The sequence below is a fragment of the Chionomys nivalis genome, chromosome 23 (genome assembly GCF_950005125.1).
Source record: "Chionomys nivalis chromosome 23, mChiNiv1.1, whole genome shotgun sequence".
In the NCBI taxonomy this organism is placed as follows: domain Eukaryota; kingdom Metazoa; phylum Chordata; class Mammalia; order Rodentia; family Cricetidae; genus Chionomys; species Chionomys nivalis.
The window spans coordinates 43465457-43481690 of record NC_080108.1 but is presented as its reverse complement, the minus strand read 5'-3'; the positions used below and the strand labels follow the sequence as shown (position 1 = coordinate 43481690).

At 51.5% G+C, this 16234-nt stretch overlaps 2 protein-coding genes across 3 annotated transcripts; both read left to right on the top strand.

The window, feature by feature from the left end:
- Window positions 1-1328: 1328 nt before the first annotated feature.
- Window positions 1329-5550, top strand: Klk9 (kallikrein related peptidase 9). Its single transcript, XM_057756020.1, has 5 exons — window positions 1329-1371; window positions 1512-1668; window positions 3524-3789; window positions 4932-5068; window positions 5392-5550. Exons 1-5 carry the CDS (start codon window positions 1329-1331, stop codon window positions 5548-5550), a joined length of 762 nt encoding a protein of 253 aa, XP_057612003.1.
- Window positions 5551-6933: 1383 nt separating this feature from the next.
- On the top strand, window positions 6934-13214 carry Klk8 (kallikrein related peptidase 8). Of its 2 annotated transcripts, none has more exons than XM_057756314.1 (6): window positions 6934-7049; window positions 7430-7507; window positions 8006-8165; window positions 8424-8686; window positions 11342-11475; window positions 12866-13214. In XM_057756314.1, exons 2-6 carry the CDS (start codon window positions 7438-7440, stop codon window positions 13019-13021), a joined length of 783 nt encoding a protein of 260 aa, XP_057612297.1. In that variant the 5' UTR covers window positions 6934-7049; window positions 7430-7437; the 3' UTR covers window positions 13022-13214. The 2 variants fall into 2 exon arrangements, with proteins under 2 accessions (XP_057612297.1, XP_057612298.1); XM_057756315.1 differs by having other exon boundaries at window positions 7002-7049; window positions 7412-7507.
- Window positions 13215-16234: the final 3020 nt, after the last annotated feature.

Below are 16234 nucleotides of genomic sequence, written 5' to 3'. Positions count from 1 at the left end.
TCTCTCTCTCTCTGTGTGTGTGTGTGTGTGTGTGTGTGTGTGTGTTTAAAACAGGGCACTGGGAATTGAACTCAGGTTTACACAGCAAATGTATTACCCATCGAACCATCCCCCAGGCATTCTTAATTAACATCTGCTAATTAGTGCCATCTGCCCCCTCCCTGAAGCTCTGCTTATTATTGTCATTAAATACCCCCAGCCGCTAAGTCATGCATCTAATATTTACCCCCAAGAAAACTGGGCACAGACGTTCCAGCTCAGAGTGCAATGTCATGGGGAAGGAGTGTTCCAGGGAGCAGATCTCAACTGCTGCTGGGCAGCAGAAAGTGGACGGTGCTGGTCAGGGCCCAGTCAGCCTTGGCCTGGAGGAAACCCAGAAGGTAAGCCAGAAGAGGGGCATTTGGGTTGGATCTTGAAGATAAGTAAGAGTTTCTCAGAAATAGAGAGATATGGGGAAAGACATTTACTTCATCATTACTATCTTTGGAGGACTCCAGAGAGCCCCACCCAGAACAGGGTGATACTGGGGACAGGAATGAGTCAGACCCAGACTGGGCTCTCCAGGGGATTCACCCTATGCTGGGAGGGAGAAGCAGGAAAAATGGACAAAATACGGGTGAGGGAGAGGGTAAGACAATGGAAACCCGGAGGATGTTAGAGGAAGGGGGAGGTAGGGAGAGATGCCTGGGCTTGGTACCAAAGAAGTGGAGTCCTTGGGTTCTTGGGGTGCTTGGGACTATGGGGAAGAGTGGGTTAGTCCAGATAGGGACCAGATTTCTCAACACCACAGGAGAGGCCCCTGTGCCTGAGGGAAGGAGCCCTGATCCAAGGCCCAGAACAGGTTTGGTTCGGTGGAGAGAGCATCATTTATTCTCTCTAATACATTCATATTCTCTCTCCCTCTGTCTCTCTCTGCCCCCCCACCTCTCCTCTCTTCTTCCTTCCCCTTCCTGTTCCTTCTTCTCTTCCTCCTCCTCCCTCCACTCCTCCTCTTCCTCCAAACCACAGAACATTCTGGACCCAGATCTCACAGCCTAAGGTCATGGGAAGCAAACCCCCATGCTCCTGAAGCTCTGGCAGGACCTCTCCAAGGTCCAGCCCCCTCCCCATTTAGCCCATTCTGGTGAGAGCCCCCATGGAGAACCCCCATGCACCCACCTTCCCTCTCAGAGGACCCTGGCAGCAGGCCTTCCCCCTCCCCCGGGGATATTTCTCAACCCTGATTAATCACTGGGGCGGCCCCAGGGAGGAGGAAGGAAGATCTCTATGGCTTACCATAAAGAAGGCCAGGTGCCCAGCTGCAGGCCGCTGGATCTGCGCCCAAGGCCATGAAGCTGGGACTCACCTTCATGTTGCTCTTTCTGCTGGCAGGTGAGAAGCCCAGCCCCGTGCCCTCCAACCCCATGCTACCCCATGCAGTGTCCTCTGCCCTCTGGACTCCCTAGCATCCTCCTCCCGAAGCTCTCCCCAGCCTGTTGGTTCTGACCCCTGTGCCCTCCCCTGCACCCCAGGCCATTGTGGAGCCGACACCCGCACCGTGGGAGCCCGGGAATGCCAGCGCCACTCTCAGCCCTGGCAGGCGGGCCTCTTCTACCTCACCCGGCAGCTCTGCGGAGCCACGCTCATCAGTGACCGATGGCTCCTCACAGCTGCCCACTGCCGCAAGCCGTGAGTGTCCAGGGCTGGGAAACAGAAGGGAAAGGGCTGAGGTGGGGGGTTGGGGGCTCAGAGTTGGAGGTAGGAGAGGTCTGACACCAGACCGGGTTCTTAGGGACCTGCTCAGACACCTTATTCTAAGACCCAACAACTAGGCTCTTCAGGGTCTTGCTGTGTAGTCTTGGCTGTGCTGGAACTTGCAAGGTAGACCAGACTGACCTGGAACATAGATCCACAGCCTCTAGAGTGCTGGGATTACAGGCATCCTAGACCAACCAGGAATTCAAGATCATCCTCAGTTACACTGAGAACTCTAAACCAACTGAGATACGTGCGACTCTCTCAAGAAAAATACAAGAGAGAAAAGGGAAGAAGGAAAGGAAAGAGTGATGGAAGGAACACAGAAGAGAGGATGAAGAGAGAAGGGAAGAGAAGAGCGATGGGAGGGGGCGAAAGGGAGTGGAGAAAGTCCCGGAGAGACAGACAAGAGGAGAGAGAGAGAGGAAAGACAGAAGGAAAAATTACAGAATCCTATAGTCAGAAATTGCTAAATTTTTCAGCCAGTGTTTGGAACATAGAAAATTCTAGAAGCTTAGACTGATGAACATATAAATTTGGTGGGTTTAATGTCCCAGAATCCCACCACTGCAGAATGTTATGGACCAAGAGGGCTTCTCCCAGGGACTCAAGCTGTGGATGCTTAACATTTTCTAAAGCAAATGTTTACGGACTGCTAGACTGGTGAGACTCTTGTCTTCCTGTTCTAGAATGCTAGGAGTCTAGGATCTTTGACCATTAGGTTTAATGCAGACAATTCTAAAATCCTGGAGTTTGTTTTTCAGACAAGATTTCACATAGCCCAGGCTGGCCTTGAACCTGCTATGTAGCCAAAGATGGCCTTGAACTCCTGTTCTTCTGACCCCCACCTCCTGAGTGCTGGATGACAGGCCCAAGGCCTCACACGTTGTGATGGAATAAGGTGTAGAATATTAGAAGCGTGGATCTATACAGTTCCCTAAGTGAAGCACCGCAGAACCCCAGAAGCCTGGGCAATGAGGTATTAGACTCTTGGAATCTTAGGATCATGATTCTAGGTGTTCTAGGGTCCTGGACCCACGGGGTGAAAGAATTCTCTGTTCATTGCCCCAGCCAAGGTCACCCAGGCTGTTCCAACATTCTTGCCAGAAATTTCCCAATATGCATCCCTCCAAGATGGGTACCATCTTGGGCTGAGAGAGTGATGTTTGATTTAGTCCCTGAGATAAGAGGAGAAAAGGCAAGGCTGTGCAGATGGAGGAAGAGCCAAGGAGGCTAGATGGCATGAAAGGGTTAACTTCTGCCTCCCACGTTGTCAGAGAGGGGTAGGCACAGAAATAACAATGCACACTCCCAGATCCTGAGTTTTCAATCATCGCCATGGAAGGTCGGAGGTTAGGCTACACGGAGACCTTAGAAAGTCTTCAAATATCGAAAGCACGGACTCAGACCAGAGCAAGTTTTCTGGGGTCACAGCAAGAGAACCTGGGTTAGATCTGAAGAGGAAATGTCTGGGCGATAAAGGATATTACAGGTGGGAGTGGCTTAAGGCCTCTTGGAAAACCTGGAAATTGTCCATGTCCCATCCCCTCCACACACACTCTGAAAACACTTAAAACCACCTCCGCAGAGGCCACCAGACCTGTGGGGGCAGGGGTGGGTCCCCATGCATCCACAAGGTTCTAATGGACCCAGGTCACCACTGAGGCCCCAGGTGGGGTAGCAAAAAAGGTGGCTGGCTCCCAAAAGTGGGCTAAGAGTCTCAGAGAGGGTGTGTGGTTGTGGAGAGGCGCACAGTGCCTTGGAGGGACTGAGCCACCTGTCCTCACAGGTACCTGTGGGTTCGCCTTGGGGAGCATCATCTGTGGCAGTGGGAAGGCCCTGAGAAGCTGCTTCTGGCCACAGACTTCTTCCCCCATCCCGGGTTCAATTCGGATCTCTCTGCCAATGACCACAATGATGACATCATGCTGATCCGGCTACCCAGGAGGGTCCAGATGAGTGCAGCTGTGCAGCCCCTCAACCTCAGCCAGAGCCTGCCGTCCGTAGGCTCCCAGTGCCTTATCTCTGGCTGGGGCAGCGTGTCCAGCTCAAAACGTAGGGATGTGCCTTTGAGCCCTCTCCCCTTTGCTCTTCCTCTCCCTCCACCTGTCTTCCTCTTCCTCCTCCCTTTCTCCTTCAGATCCTCCTAGCAATCTCTTCTTTTCCCTTCCCTTTTTCTGCTCCCTCTTCTTCCTCCTCCATCTCCCCTCTCCTTCTTCTTCCTCCATCTTCTTCTTCTTTTCCCATTTTCTTCTTCCTTTTCTTCTTCCTCCTCCTCCCTTCTTCCTCCTCCTTTTCCCCTCCTCCTCCTTTTTTGCCTCCCAAGCCTCCCCACTATGGGGTGTGTTAGCTCCCAGCCTCGCTCCAGGTTCAATGAGAGACCTTGTCTCAAGGGAATAATAAGTACAGTGGCAGAGTAGGGGGCCCAATGGCCTCCTTTGACCTCTGTATACTCATACAGCTGTGTACGCTCCACACGTGTGTATACCACATACACACACACAGAAAGTCCAGGACAGGGTATGGTGGTGTATGTCTTTAATCCCAGGACTCGGGAGGCAGAGGCAGGCAGATCTCTAGGAATCTGAAGCCAGCCTGGTCTACATAGAAAGTTCTAGCCAAGACTTCATAGAATCTGTCTCAAAAAAAATAAGTATAAACAAATAATAAAATTCAAAGAATGGCTAAAAGGTGTTCACACTCTCAAACTAGCACTCACTTGGCAAGATCAAATAATACAGAGACTACACTCCAGGGATTTCTGTCTGCAAGAAACCAGGTACTCCCACTGTGCTGTCTGCTTCCTGTTAACGCCTCTTGACCCTTTTCTCTGTGTGTCTGCCTTGCCATTTGTCTCTGACAGTGGTTTTTCTCTCAAGGGTGTCCATCTCCCTTCCTGGTCTCTATTCACCCCACCCCTGTGAGCTACATGCACGCACACGCACACATGCCCCCACATGCACACGCACAAACACATCTTCCTATTTCTCCTTTTCTCTTCCTTCTGGTCTTCTCCCCCTCTTAGACATCTGTTCTCCAACCCTGTGACTGGGTTGATATCTCTTACCTCCATCTTTGGATCTTGGCCCTGTGGTTCTGTAGGGGTCCTGGAAAAGGAAGGGCTGCAGGGAAGGTTCTGGAGGGTGCTGCCTGGGATTTTGGGAACATCCTCCATCCTCTTCCTTCTTCCCCAACAGTACAGTACCCAATGACACTTCAGTGCGCCAACATCAGCATCCTGGACAACAAGCTCTGTCGCTGGGCGTACCCGGGCCACATCTCTGACAAGATGCTGTGTGCTGGCCTGTGGGAGGGTGGCCGAGGATCCTGCCAGGTGAGCCACCCCCTGCAGGAAAATGGAGGCCCTTTTCTAGACCTTAGGGCAGGAGACGCCTGGAGCCACAGACTCCAGGACCTAGGGAAGAAGGGTCCTGGGGATCCAGGCTAAGCCATGAGTGATTCTGGGAGCCCAGGATGCTACCTGATGGGGTGGGGCTAAGGTCTGTGAGCCTTTATTCCTTGGTCTGAGGGAGGGGAGACTGCAAGCCAGGCCTCCTGGGTGTTGAACAGCAGGAATCCGGAGGCTTTCTCAGAAGAAGGAAGCTTTGATTCTCATGAACAGACCCAGCTAACAGCTCTGCTCTCCACCTTGCACAGGGTGACTCTGGGGGACCCCTGGTGTGCAACGGAACCCTGGCGGGTATAGTGTCTGGGGGATCTGAGCCTTGTTCCAGACCCCAGAGACCCGCTGTCTACACCAGCGTATGCCACTACCGGGACTGGGTTCAAAAAACCATGGAAGAAAACAGTCTATAGTAAGGACAGATGGAGAGGAAGATGGATGCAGGACCTCCTGCCTCTGCGTCACAGCTCTGGACGTTGAAACCCCATCCCCTCAGACTCCGCCACTCTGACTCCACCGCTTAGGCTCCGCCCAAGACTCCACCCACTTAGGTCATCTGACCTCTCGGGTTCTTCTCCCAGGCAAATAAATTATAAGACCACTCCCCTTCTAAGCCCAAGAGACACGCCTTCTTTACCCTTGACCCAGACTGACTTTAATAACTACTCTCCGGAGTAGCCCAACCCTCACGATCACCGCCAAGAAATATCTTTCACTAAATAGCTGCATCACTCCAAATTCTACCTTATGGGATTTCTTCTCCGGTCTCCACCCTGCTTAGCCCCACCACCGGTGATGTCAGGACTGCGTTAACTCCGCCCACGTGGATTTCTGAGATTTTGAGTTCTGCCCAGGCTGTGTCATGGGTTTGACTCTTGAGAGAGGATGACGGGGGCATTGATCTCTTCAGAGTCACAGTATGAATTAGAATAAAGCACAGGGCGGTGACTTCCTATTGCCTGTGATATGTTAGATGAAGGGTACTCAGAGGTGGGAAGGAAAGGGCAAATGAGGGAACCGAACCTTTGGGCTAACCCTAACAACAAGCCTATTGCAGCACTTTGGGACTTCAGCCAGGGCTCGTCCCGCCGCCCCAGGGGGAAGGGGAAACCAGGTCACAGCGCCACCCTAACCTGCCTACCCAGATGCCCCAGGACGCCTGCTGATCCACCCTCAAAGTCCCCAACCAGAACACATGTCTTCCCCACCTTCCACAAAACTCAGTTCCGACAGAAAACAGTCCCCTGCTCCCTCTGACCCTGGAGAACACCCCATTCCGCCTCCTTCAGATTCAGCCTCCACCCTAAGACTTAGGGCTCCACACCTTAGCCCTCCTTCCTCAGATCCAGAGGTTCAGACAAGGTATTCAAAATTGAGATCGGTTCCCTCGGACTCAGGGATTCAGGCTCCACCTTCCTCCCTCACACTCGGGTCCAGGCTCCCGCCCACCTCTCTCAGACCCAGATATCAAATACCAGCCCTCTTCCCTTGGACCCAAAGGTGCAGATCCAGCCCTCCTCTCTCAGACCCAGAGGTCCAGACCCTTCCCTACTCCCTCAGATGCAAGGATCCAGACCCTACTCTCCTCCCTCAGACCCAAGAGAGCAGATCCCAGCTGCATCCCTCCCTGACCCAGCTCTTTCTGTTCTAGTCCGGGGGTCGGTGCATAGTCCATGCAGTCCTCACCTGAGCTTCGGAGACTCCAGCCCCTCCTTCTAGAGTCACTCCAGCCCCCGCCCTTCCTCGCGTGCTTGCGGGCTCAGCCGCACTGCGGCCAGGTGCGGGCAGGAGGCGGGGCCGCGGGTGGGGCTTCCTAGTTAAAAGGCTGCAAAATCGTGTACCCAACACAGCGAAGGAAGTCCGGGGGCCTCTTCCACCAGTCCGAGTGACCCCGCCCCCTGCATTCTGGAAGGTGAGGCGCAGAGATCCCCAGACATGGATCTCAAGCGTAGGAATCTCCCCCTCCCCTGAGCCCAGGACCCCCAAGCCTCACATCCTTTCCCTCAGGATCTTCAAGCAGGCCTCCCAGCTCCCTCCTCCCCAGGAGGTTAGAGTCACAGCCTCAGATCTTTCTCCGCCATCCCACGAGTGGGTCAGAGCTTTTTCCTTAAGAATGTCGGGATCCTCACCAGGAAACTGTCCCCCACAAGAAAACTCCTGGATCTAGAGCTCTGTCCCAGCTTCCTCAGCCCCCAACTCCATCCTCCCGGCAACACCTCCTTCCCCTAGCTCTCAAAACAAGATCTCAGGCTCCTCCCTCCGCCATCCTCTCAGCTCCACCCTCTTCCTCAGAGGCCGCCATGGGACGCCCCCCACCCTGTGCAACCCAGACGTGGATCCTTCGGTTTCTGCTGATGGGAGCGTGGGCAGGTGAGGTGAACAGGTGCTACCACCCAGGGCTTTTGGTAGGGTGGGGGTTACTGAACTCTGAGCGAGCTCCTGCTGGCATGAGGGTGCATGTGGTGGTTTGGGGGACTGAGGAGCCTTCTTGGAAGTGAGTAGTGGTGGCAACATACAATAAGGGTAGTGGGCTGAGTTTTCCATAGGTGCATGACCACAGAAGAGACTCCTATTGCCTGCCAGACAAGGAGTGGAATTTGAGTGTGGGGACATATAAAGACCCATCTAGATGTGTGGGAACGCATGGTGAGGGCTGCGCCCAGTATTGATGATTCTCAGGTCTCAATGAGTTTACATGTGTGGCCACGTGGCCGTGTTCCTATGGATGCCAGGGCCTCATCTGTTGAAGTCCAAAGAGATGGCATGCAGAGGAACTGGCCTGCGTGTCCATTTGAACCCACAGTGGCTTTCCTGGCCCTGGCTCTGCCCCCAGAGGGTGGCAACCCACCCTTCTTCCTCATGATGCAGGACTCACCAGAGCTCAGGGCTCCAAGGTCCTGGAGGGTCAGGAGTGTAAACCCCACTCCCAGCCTTGGCAGACAGCCTTGTTCCAGGGACCGCGACTGGTCTGCGGGGGTGTCCTGGTAGGAGACAAGTGGGTCCTCACTGCAGCCCACTGCAAAAAACAGTGAGTGGAGGGCCTGGGCAGAGGTGGGTGGGACTGGAGGGAAGGGGTGAGGGCTCCGCTTGAGGAGGAGGAAGTTAGAGCCCTGGGTCCGAGGGACGAGGGTTAGGGAGGATCACTGGATCTACGTTAGACAGGCTAGGACCTCCTGGGCTCGGTGGTGGAAGAGAATTGGGTTCTGAAGGAGAAGGGTTGGAGAGAACGCCTACATACCTCCAACTCCTGCCTGGGTTTCAACCTCCACCCCCCAACCCTGTGCAGGAAGTACTCAGTGCGCCTGGGAGATCACAGCCTGCAGAATCGAGATGCACCAGAACAGGAGATCCAGGTGGCTCAGTCTATCCAGCATCCTTGCTACAACAATAGCAACCCGGAGGATCACAGTCACGATGTAATGCTCGTTCGAATGCGCCGTTCAGCAAACCTCGGGTCCAAAGTGAAGCCCATAAAACTGGCCAATCTGTGTCCCAAAGTTGGCCAGAAGTGCGTCATATCAGGCTGGGGCACTGTCACCAGTCCTCGAGGTAATGAGCTGGGCCCTTGCTCGGAGGGTGAAGAGAGGCAGGCAGGCCGGTGGACCTCAAGCCTTGCAGATCTCCTCTCCCAATACACCCTGACCTACACACACGCTAATGGGTAGACAATGAAAGTGACCACTGACATTAAGTTTTATGGAGAAGGGGAGAGAATGCTCGGGTGGGGGGCAGGATTTCAAGTAAATTGTTTGCTGAGCAAGGGTGAGGACCTGAGTTCAGATTCCCAGCACCCACATTAAAGCCAACTGTAGCCGCATGCGCTAATAACCCCAGTGCTGGGAGGTGGAGATAGGTGGATCCCAGGGTTCATTAGCCAAGCATAGCCTAAAGGGTGAGATCCAGGTTCAATGAGAGACCCTGTCTTAAAACATATATGTAGTATAGTCACCTTTTGTTTTTAAAATCATATTTATTTATTTCTTTGTATATGTATGCACGCAAGCAAAGGTCAGAGGGCAGTGTGTAGAAATCAGTCCCAGGGGTGGAACTCAGGTTGTGAGACTTGACAGCAAGTATCTTCACCTGCTGGGCCACCTCAGCAGACCACGGTGTGCTCTCGTGACCGCAATACTGGGGAGATAGACAGACAGCCGGATCCCTGGGAAGCTCTGGCCAGACAGCCTAGCTGAACAGATGGCTCAAAAAACAAGGTAGAATCCGTCTTGAGGATCAACGCCATTGGTTAACTGCTGAACACACGAACACACTCATTCACCTGGGCCCACATTAGAAACCTTGAATGATAGATACTGGGAAAGAGATTAAACAGGTTGATAATGTTAAGTAGAATTGTAAGAAAGAAAAAGAAAAAGTCTGTCCTTCATGTCATGCACACTTCCGTTGTATAGAACTTTGTAGACACTCCCTAGCAGACTCAAGCACAAGCTCCTGCTTGATCCCATCCTTCTTCTCTGCTCCCCCTCTTCACCACCCAGCCTCCATGACCCCAGGGAGTCCAAACACAATTCAGGGAGACAATGGGGCACTCCAGGAATTGGCGGTGCCAGAAGTCAGGTCACTACACGTCTGACTTCTATGGAGAGAGTCTGACTTGGAAATGTACGCTGAGGAACTGACTGGATCTTTCCATCAGCCCTGGGGGAGCCACTTCCCACCCCAGCGTCGCTTTCCCCAGTGTGGCTAGGGATTCCGCCTCCAGTTGGCAGCAAGCGCCATGAAGGCTCTGTGTTCTTTAGTTCTATTGCATTTTATTTATTTATTTGTTGTGTGTGTAGATAAGGCTGGCCTTGAATTTGCAGAAATTCATCTGTCTCTACTTCCCAAGATCAGGTATTAAAAGTGTCTGCCACTACTCCTGGCCCCATCTGTTCCTGGTGCTTGGAAGTTCCCTGGAACCCTGGGGGTGCTTGGTAAACTTTTCCTGCATGAATGAATGAATGAGAAAAATGAATGAATGCATCCTGACCCCTTCAAAGAGCTTTAGTGAGGGTCACATGGCGAACAGACAGATTCCAGATCTTTTTTTGCTGTCTTCTCCCGAAAAGGGATTGATAGCAAAGTTAATTGTAATTTCAGTCGTTAATTTGTTATCAGTATTAGAGATTGGCAGAGGGCCTAGCACTTGTTAGGGAGATGCTCTTGCTGTAGCAGAAAGTTGAGAAGGACGAGAGGATAGGAAATTTGGTGAGGGAGCACAGAACTATCCGGTCAGGCGCTCAGGTGAGGGAGCACAGAACTATCCGGTCAGGTGCTCAGCTGGGGGAGCATAGATCTATCCAGTCAGGTCCTCAGCTGAGGGAGCATAGATCTATCCAGTCAGGTCCTCAGCTGAGGGAGCATAGATCTATCCAGTCAAGTGCTCAGGTGAGGGAGCACAGAACTATCCGGTCAGGTGCTTAGCTGGGGGAGCACAGATCTATCCAGTCAGGTGCTCAGGTGAGGGAGCACAGATCTATCCAGTCAGGTGCTCAGGTAAGGGAGCACAGAACTATCCGATCAGGTGCTCAGGCAGCTGAGGCAGGATGAGCCCAAGGTCAATGTCAGTCTAAGCAGCTTACCGAGATTCATAAAATAAAAATAAATAAAATAAAAACTGTGATGTGACATGCACACTTTGTCACCCCAGTACTTGGATGGTGGTCCCTCAGCTACACAGAGTTGGAAACAAGCCTTGGCTACATAAGACTGCCCTCAAAAGAAACAAAATTAAGGGAAAAGAAGGTTGGGAATGTAGATCAGCGATACAGGGCCTATCTAACATGCATGAGGGCTTAATTCAGCTTGTATTCTCTCTCTTCCCTCTTCCCTCCCCCCTCTTTTGCTCTCTCTGCCCCCTCCCCCATACACAATCACAGGTGTGGACAGACCAGATGTACTTAATTAGAGTGTTCAGGAAGGGCTTCTAGGAGGAGATGCCGTTTGGGAAAAGTAGAATATAGATGAAATTAAGGACAAGTGGCCTAGCGACAAGAAAGTTGGGAGCAGTCAGAACGTGTCACAGAGAGGTATTCCAAAGTTTTTCCCCATTGTCTGCCCCTAGATTTAAAGATGACTAAAAGCAAGAAGGAAAGGTGAGACTCAAGGGCTGCTGTCTAGATAGATGAAGGTGCGCTGGTGTGTGACGTCACGGGCAGACAGGATGGAGGGAAAGGTTCCTGTTTCTCTCCGCCTTTTCCTCCTCAGAGAACTTTCCGGACACCCTCAACTGTGCAGAAGTGGAAATCTTTTCCCAGAACAAATGCGAGAAGGCTTACCCCGGGAAGGTCACCGAGGGTATGGTCTGTGCCGGCAGCAGCAACGGCGCTGACACTTGCCAGGTAAGTGACCTCTGAAGTCACCGGTCACAGTTTAGTGTGGATGGGGGTAACCCAAAGGCGCTAGTACATAGAGGAGCCAACATGGCAGAGTTCAGAGAAAGCTAGCTTCTCCCAGAAGGTCACACAGCGGGCTTGGGATTGGAGGGCTCGGGAGCCTTGCTGGCCATCTTCACTGTCCTGCTAGTCTTTGTCTACACCATAAGCTGTGGGGAAGTGACAGAGGGCGTGGAGAGCAGCCTGAATCTAGGAAGTAGGCAATGCTTGGCTCCCAGGGTGCTTCTCTGGACTGCTGTGCTTTCTGTCACTGAGTTCCCAAAGGAGGATTTCTTCTGTTGCTGTGTCCTCGGGGACCAACACTGCCTTCCCAGTTGGCCAGGGAGTGGAGTTAGAGACTGCCAAGTCCCTCAATGACCGTCCATCCTGCCCTCCTGGGATTTGTTTTTCCACAGATGTCACATTCTCTTTCCTGTCAACTGCAGTGTGTCTGTGTCCTTAGGACTTCCCCTGACTCTTTCCTGGAAGCCCCACCCCCTCACTAATGATTAGATCTCACAGCAGATCTTTCTTCTTCCTTGGCCAAGGATGCTGTTGTTCCCATCACTGACAGTCCAGCCTAACTTAGAGACCACATCTGTTCCACAGAGATTACCCCCATGGCCCTTCAGGGACTGGCTCCGTGCCTGAGGGAGGCATCTTTCCCTCTGGCTCTATGAGGACCCTGCCCTTTCCAGTGCTTCCCAACTGCAGTTTTTAGCTGAGTCCCCTTTTTGAAAGCCTAGTGTCTTCTCTATAGACTAGTCTGTGGACACTCGACTCTCTTCCCTCATTGGTCAGGAGCATGGCTATGACCTTGGAACAATTCTCCACTTTGGAAACTCCACTTTCTCCATCTGGACCATCACGTCTTACTCCTATTTACCATAAGAAACCAACCATTCCACCATGCTGAAGAATTGGTTATAGGGCCAAGATATGAGGCTCTTGGGAGAGTGTTTGCCTACCACACACAAAACCCTGGGTTCCACCCCCAGCATTGCAGAAACTGGGTGTGGCGGTGCATGCCTGCCATCCCAGGACTTGAGATGTGGAGGCAGGAGAATCAGAAATTCAGAGTCAATCTCAGCTACATAGGAGATTTGAGGCACCTGAGCCACAGGAGACTATATCTCAAAAGTTAAATGCTGAGGGGTTCAATGCAAGATGGTTCAGCAGGTAAAGGCACTTGACACTCAAGCCCAGCAGCCCACGTTTGATCCCCAGAACCCAGAGGATCTCTGACCCCCACGTGCCACGCTAGATAATAAAATGCAATCCAAAATTTTAAATGCTAGGTGCAGACGGGAAAGAAACGTGGGCATTCTAAGGCAAATGCAACTCTGTCCCTGTTCAGGGTGACTCAGGAGGCCCTCTGGTGTGCAACGGGGTGCTTCAGGGTATCACATCCTGGGGCTCTGACCCCTGTGGGAAACCCGAGAAACCCGGTGTCTACACCAGCGTCTGCCGCTACGTCGACTGGATCAAGAAGACCATGAACTACAGGGATTGATCCTGGTGGCAGAGGTGGCAATAAACACCAGCTTTGGCTGACTCCTTGACTGTACTCTGGCCTGTGTTTAGGGAGGAGGAAAAAGGGCTATAGCTGGCTAGCAGATTTGGTGTCCCTGGTTCCTGTGGCTTCTGTGCCCATCCCATTGCCTGAGACCTTGAGAGACTTGGGCATGGTAGCACATGTCTGTCATTCAAGCATGCAGGAGGCTGAGGCTGGAGGATAGAGAGTTTGAGTCCAGCCTCAGCAACATAGTGAGTTTGGGCCAACCTGGGCTATATGAGCTTAAAAAGGAGAAGTGGGGGAAAAAAAACTTGAGTTAGTGGGAGGATCAAAAAATTTTAAGAATGTTTAAATATCCAGGGTTCTGGTCTATGATAGAAAAAAATGTTTTATTTTTTTTCTTTCCCACTTCCTTATGAGACAGGGTATCATTATACAGGACAGACTGGCCTCAAAATCCCGATTCTGATGCCTCAGCCCCTGAGTGCTGGGACGGTGGGAGAGGACCACCACACTTAGAGTCTCCATCATGTCTTAAAAGTTGGTGCTTGGGTTGATCTCCAGGCTCTCCCCATGTCAGGCAACTACTTTGCCTCGAAATCATGTCTTTAGCCCCTCACTGGGGGGGTCTAGGTAGCTCTACGACTGAGATACACCCACAGCCCTTTTAATTAGGAAAAAAACCCTTATCATTGTGAGCATGATATGTGTGGGATGTGTGTGTGTATGCGCACATGCACACGCACGCACACAGCATACATCATACATGTGGAGGTCAGGTGACCATTTCATGAAGTTGTTTCCCTCATCCCCCCTTTCCATGGCATCAAATCCAGGTGCTAAACTTGTGTGGTGAGCACTCACAGCCCTGACTCCTCTTGTCAACCCCACAGGACTGTTTTTAATACTCTCTCCTTCTAGACACTAGGTTGTCCACGTTGACTGGAACTTTGAACAGATTCGGTAGCCACCGCAGGCCATGACTGTACAATCCTGCTGCTTCAGCCACTCCACAGCTGAAATTGTAGCTCTTTACCACCAGAACTGGTTGTGTTTTCTCATTTATTAATTTGTTGAGATGGTCTCACAAAGCCCAAGTTGGTCTCTGTTTTGAGCTTGATACATAGCCAAGGATGGCCTTGAACTCCTGATCGTCCTGCTTCCACCTCCTAAGCCATGGGGTGCCACCATGCCTGGCTATATACTTCAGGTTTAATATGACATTCTAATAGAATTTAAAAATGTTTTTATTTTATGTGCACGGCTGTTTTGCCTGTATGTATGTGTGCAGGGGCCATGGTAGGCCTTGGACCCCTGGAACTGGAGTTACACGTGGTTGTGGTGGGTCCTCTGAGAGAGCAGCACACTGCTTTTAACCACTGAGCTCTCTATCCAGCCTCTCAACATAATAATTTTAACGTGATGCCTTAAGTTTATTCTTTAAGTACTTACGGGTACAATACTAGTGACATGAATGCTGTGGGGTAACTCACGGCTTTAAGACTGAATCCCAGGCCTGCTCCACAGGATGAAGTGTGCGCCTAGAACTGTAAATCTGGCCAAGAACTCGGGAATTAAAAACAAATAATATTCAACATTTTAAACTATTTGTTTTTTTTATTTATGTACATTTTCTATGTGTATATGTGGCACGTGTATGCATCTGTCTGCGGAGGCTGGGGGAAGACCGGATTCCCTGGAGCTTGAGTTACAGAGAGGGCTGTGAGCTACCATGTAGTTTCTGAAAACAGAACCTGCGTTCTCTGCAAAGGCATCAATCCCCCACTCCCCATGCGTGTGTGTTTCTCTGTGTGTCTGTCTCTCTCTTTCTCTTAGTATGTCTCAGGGTTTGCCTGTTCATCTGTGTGTGCACCACATGCGTGCCTGGTGCCTCAGGATGACAGAAGTGGTCATTGGATCCTCTGGAGCTGAAGTTAAAGATAGTTCTGGTGAGCTGCCATGGAGGTGCTTGGAACTGAACTCAGGTCCTCTTGAAAAGCATTAACTGTTTTTAATGGATGAGCTATCTCTCTAGCCCCAAGAACTCATGAATTTTGTCTTTTGTTTCTTTGTTTGTTTTTCAAATAAAAAAGAGAGCCATTGGCCCTTCTCGTCTTTTCTCCTTCAGACACGTCATAGATTACTGAACACCTAATAATTTCACTGCACTTTGTTCAGGAGACAAAACCTAACCAGCCAGTGGCTATTTGGTGGCATGTGGTATGAAACACAGCTGGTCGGGTTGTTTGAGGACTATTATACACAGGGTGTGTGGGTGTATCAGGAGCCTTGCACAGTTAGATTCCAACTTTGGTTCAGCTTGAAGGAGACCCTCACCCCAGGATCCATCACTATTGTTGGCTTGGCTTGAGTCCTCCTCCATCCCGGTGAGGGTGGGACTGGAGGACTCTGACAAATGCTTTCACCAGATGTAGGAAAGGAGGGAGCATCTCCCTCCAAGGAGTGAGCGACGCTCTAAAATGGAAGAAAACGATGAGAATCAGGAGGTCAGAAGCAACAAGCCATCAGAATCCAAGGCTGAGTTGCTGGATATGTTCAGGCTGCACAGGAGGAAGGATGACCGCCTCTCAGTTCTCAGATGTGATTGTGAGCTGTCAGAGGGTCACCAACAAAGGTTCAGAGATCCGAGGACAAGGATGATGGTGAGTGTCTCGGCAGGACTTAGTGACAAGTTCTGAACTAACTTCAAAGGACACAGGATGCGTATCTTTTTGTTTGTTTTGTTTTTACAGACAGGGTTTCTCTGTGTAGCTCTAGCTGTCCTGGAACTTGCTCTGTAGACCAAGCTGGCCTCGAACTCACAGAGATCCACCTGCCTCTGTCCCCGAGTGCTGGGATTAAAGAGATTGACTCTCTCTCTCTCTCTCTCTCTCTCTCTCTCTCTCTCTCTCTCTCTCTCGGGGGGGGGGTGTCAGAGGTCAGAGGTCAACTTCAGCTATCCTTCCACAAGCACAGCCCACCTTCAGGATCTATCACCCGTCTGGGGCTTGCTGAGAAGGGTAGGCTGGCCAGTCAGCAGACCCCAGGCATCCGTCTGTCTCTGCCTCCCCAGCACTGGGTTCTGGTCTTCATAGTCCCAACGGTGCTGTCTCCCAGCTCCCAGACTCTGACATTTCTTCCTCCTGAGGTATGTAGCTGTTTATTTTCGTATCTGTGAAATGAGGGTGACAGTCCTCTATCCACTCCGTA

Coding starts and splice junctions, on each gene's coding strand:
- Klk9 (XM_057756020.1), top strand. CDS start 1,329: ATGAAGCTGGGACTCACCTTCATGTTGCTCTTTCTGCTGGCAG. Junction 1,669..3,523: donor GCTGCCCACTGCCGCAAGCC/GTGAGTGTCCAG, acceptor CTGTCCTCACAG/GTACCTGTGGGTTCGCCTTG. Junction 5,069..5,391: donor GTGGCCGAGGATCCTGCCAG/GTGAGCCACCCC, acceptor CACCTTGCACAG/GGTGACTCTGGGGGACCCCT.
- Klk8 (XM_057756314.1), top strand. CDS start 7,438: ATGGGACGCCCCCCACCCTGTGCAACCCAGACGTGGATCCTTCGGTTT. Junction 7,508..8,005: donor GCTGATGGGAGCGTGGGCAG/GTGAGGTGAACA, acceptor CTCATGATGCAG/GACTCACCAGAGCTCAGGGC. Junction 8,166..8,423: donor GCAGCCCACTGCAAAAAACA/GTGAGTGGAGGG, acceptor AACCCTGTGCAG/GAAGTACTCAGTGCGCCTGG.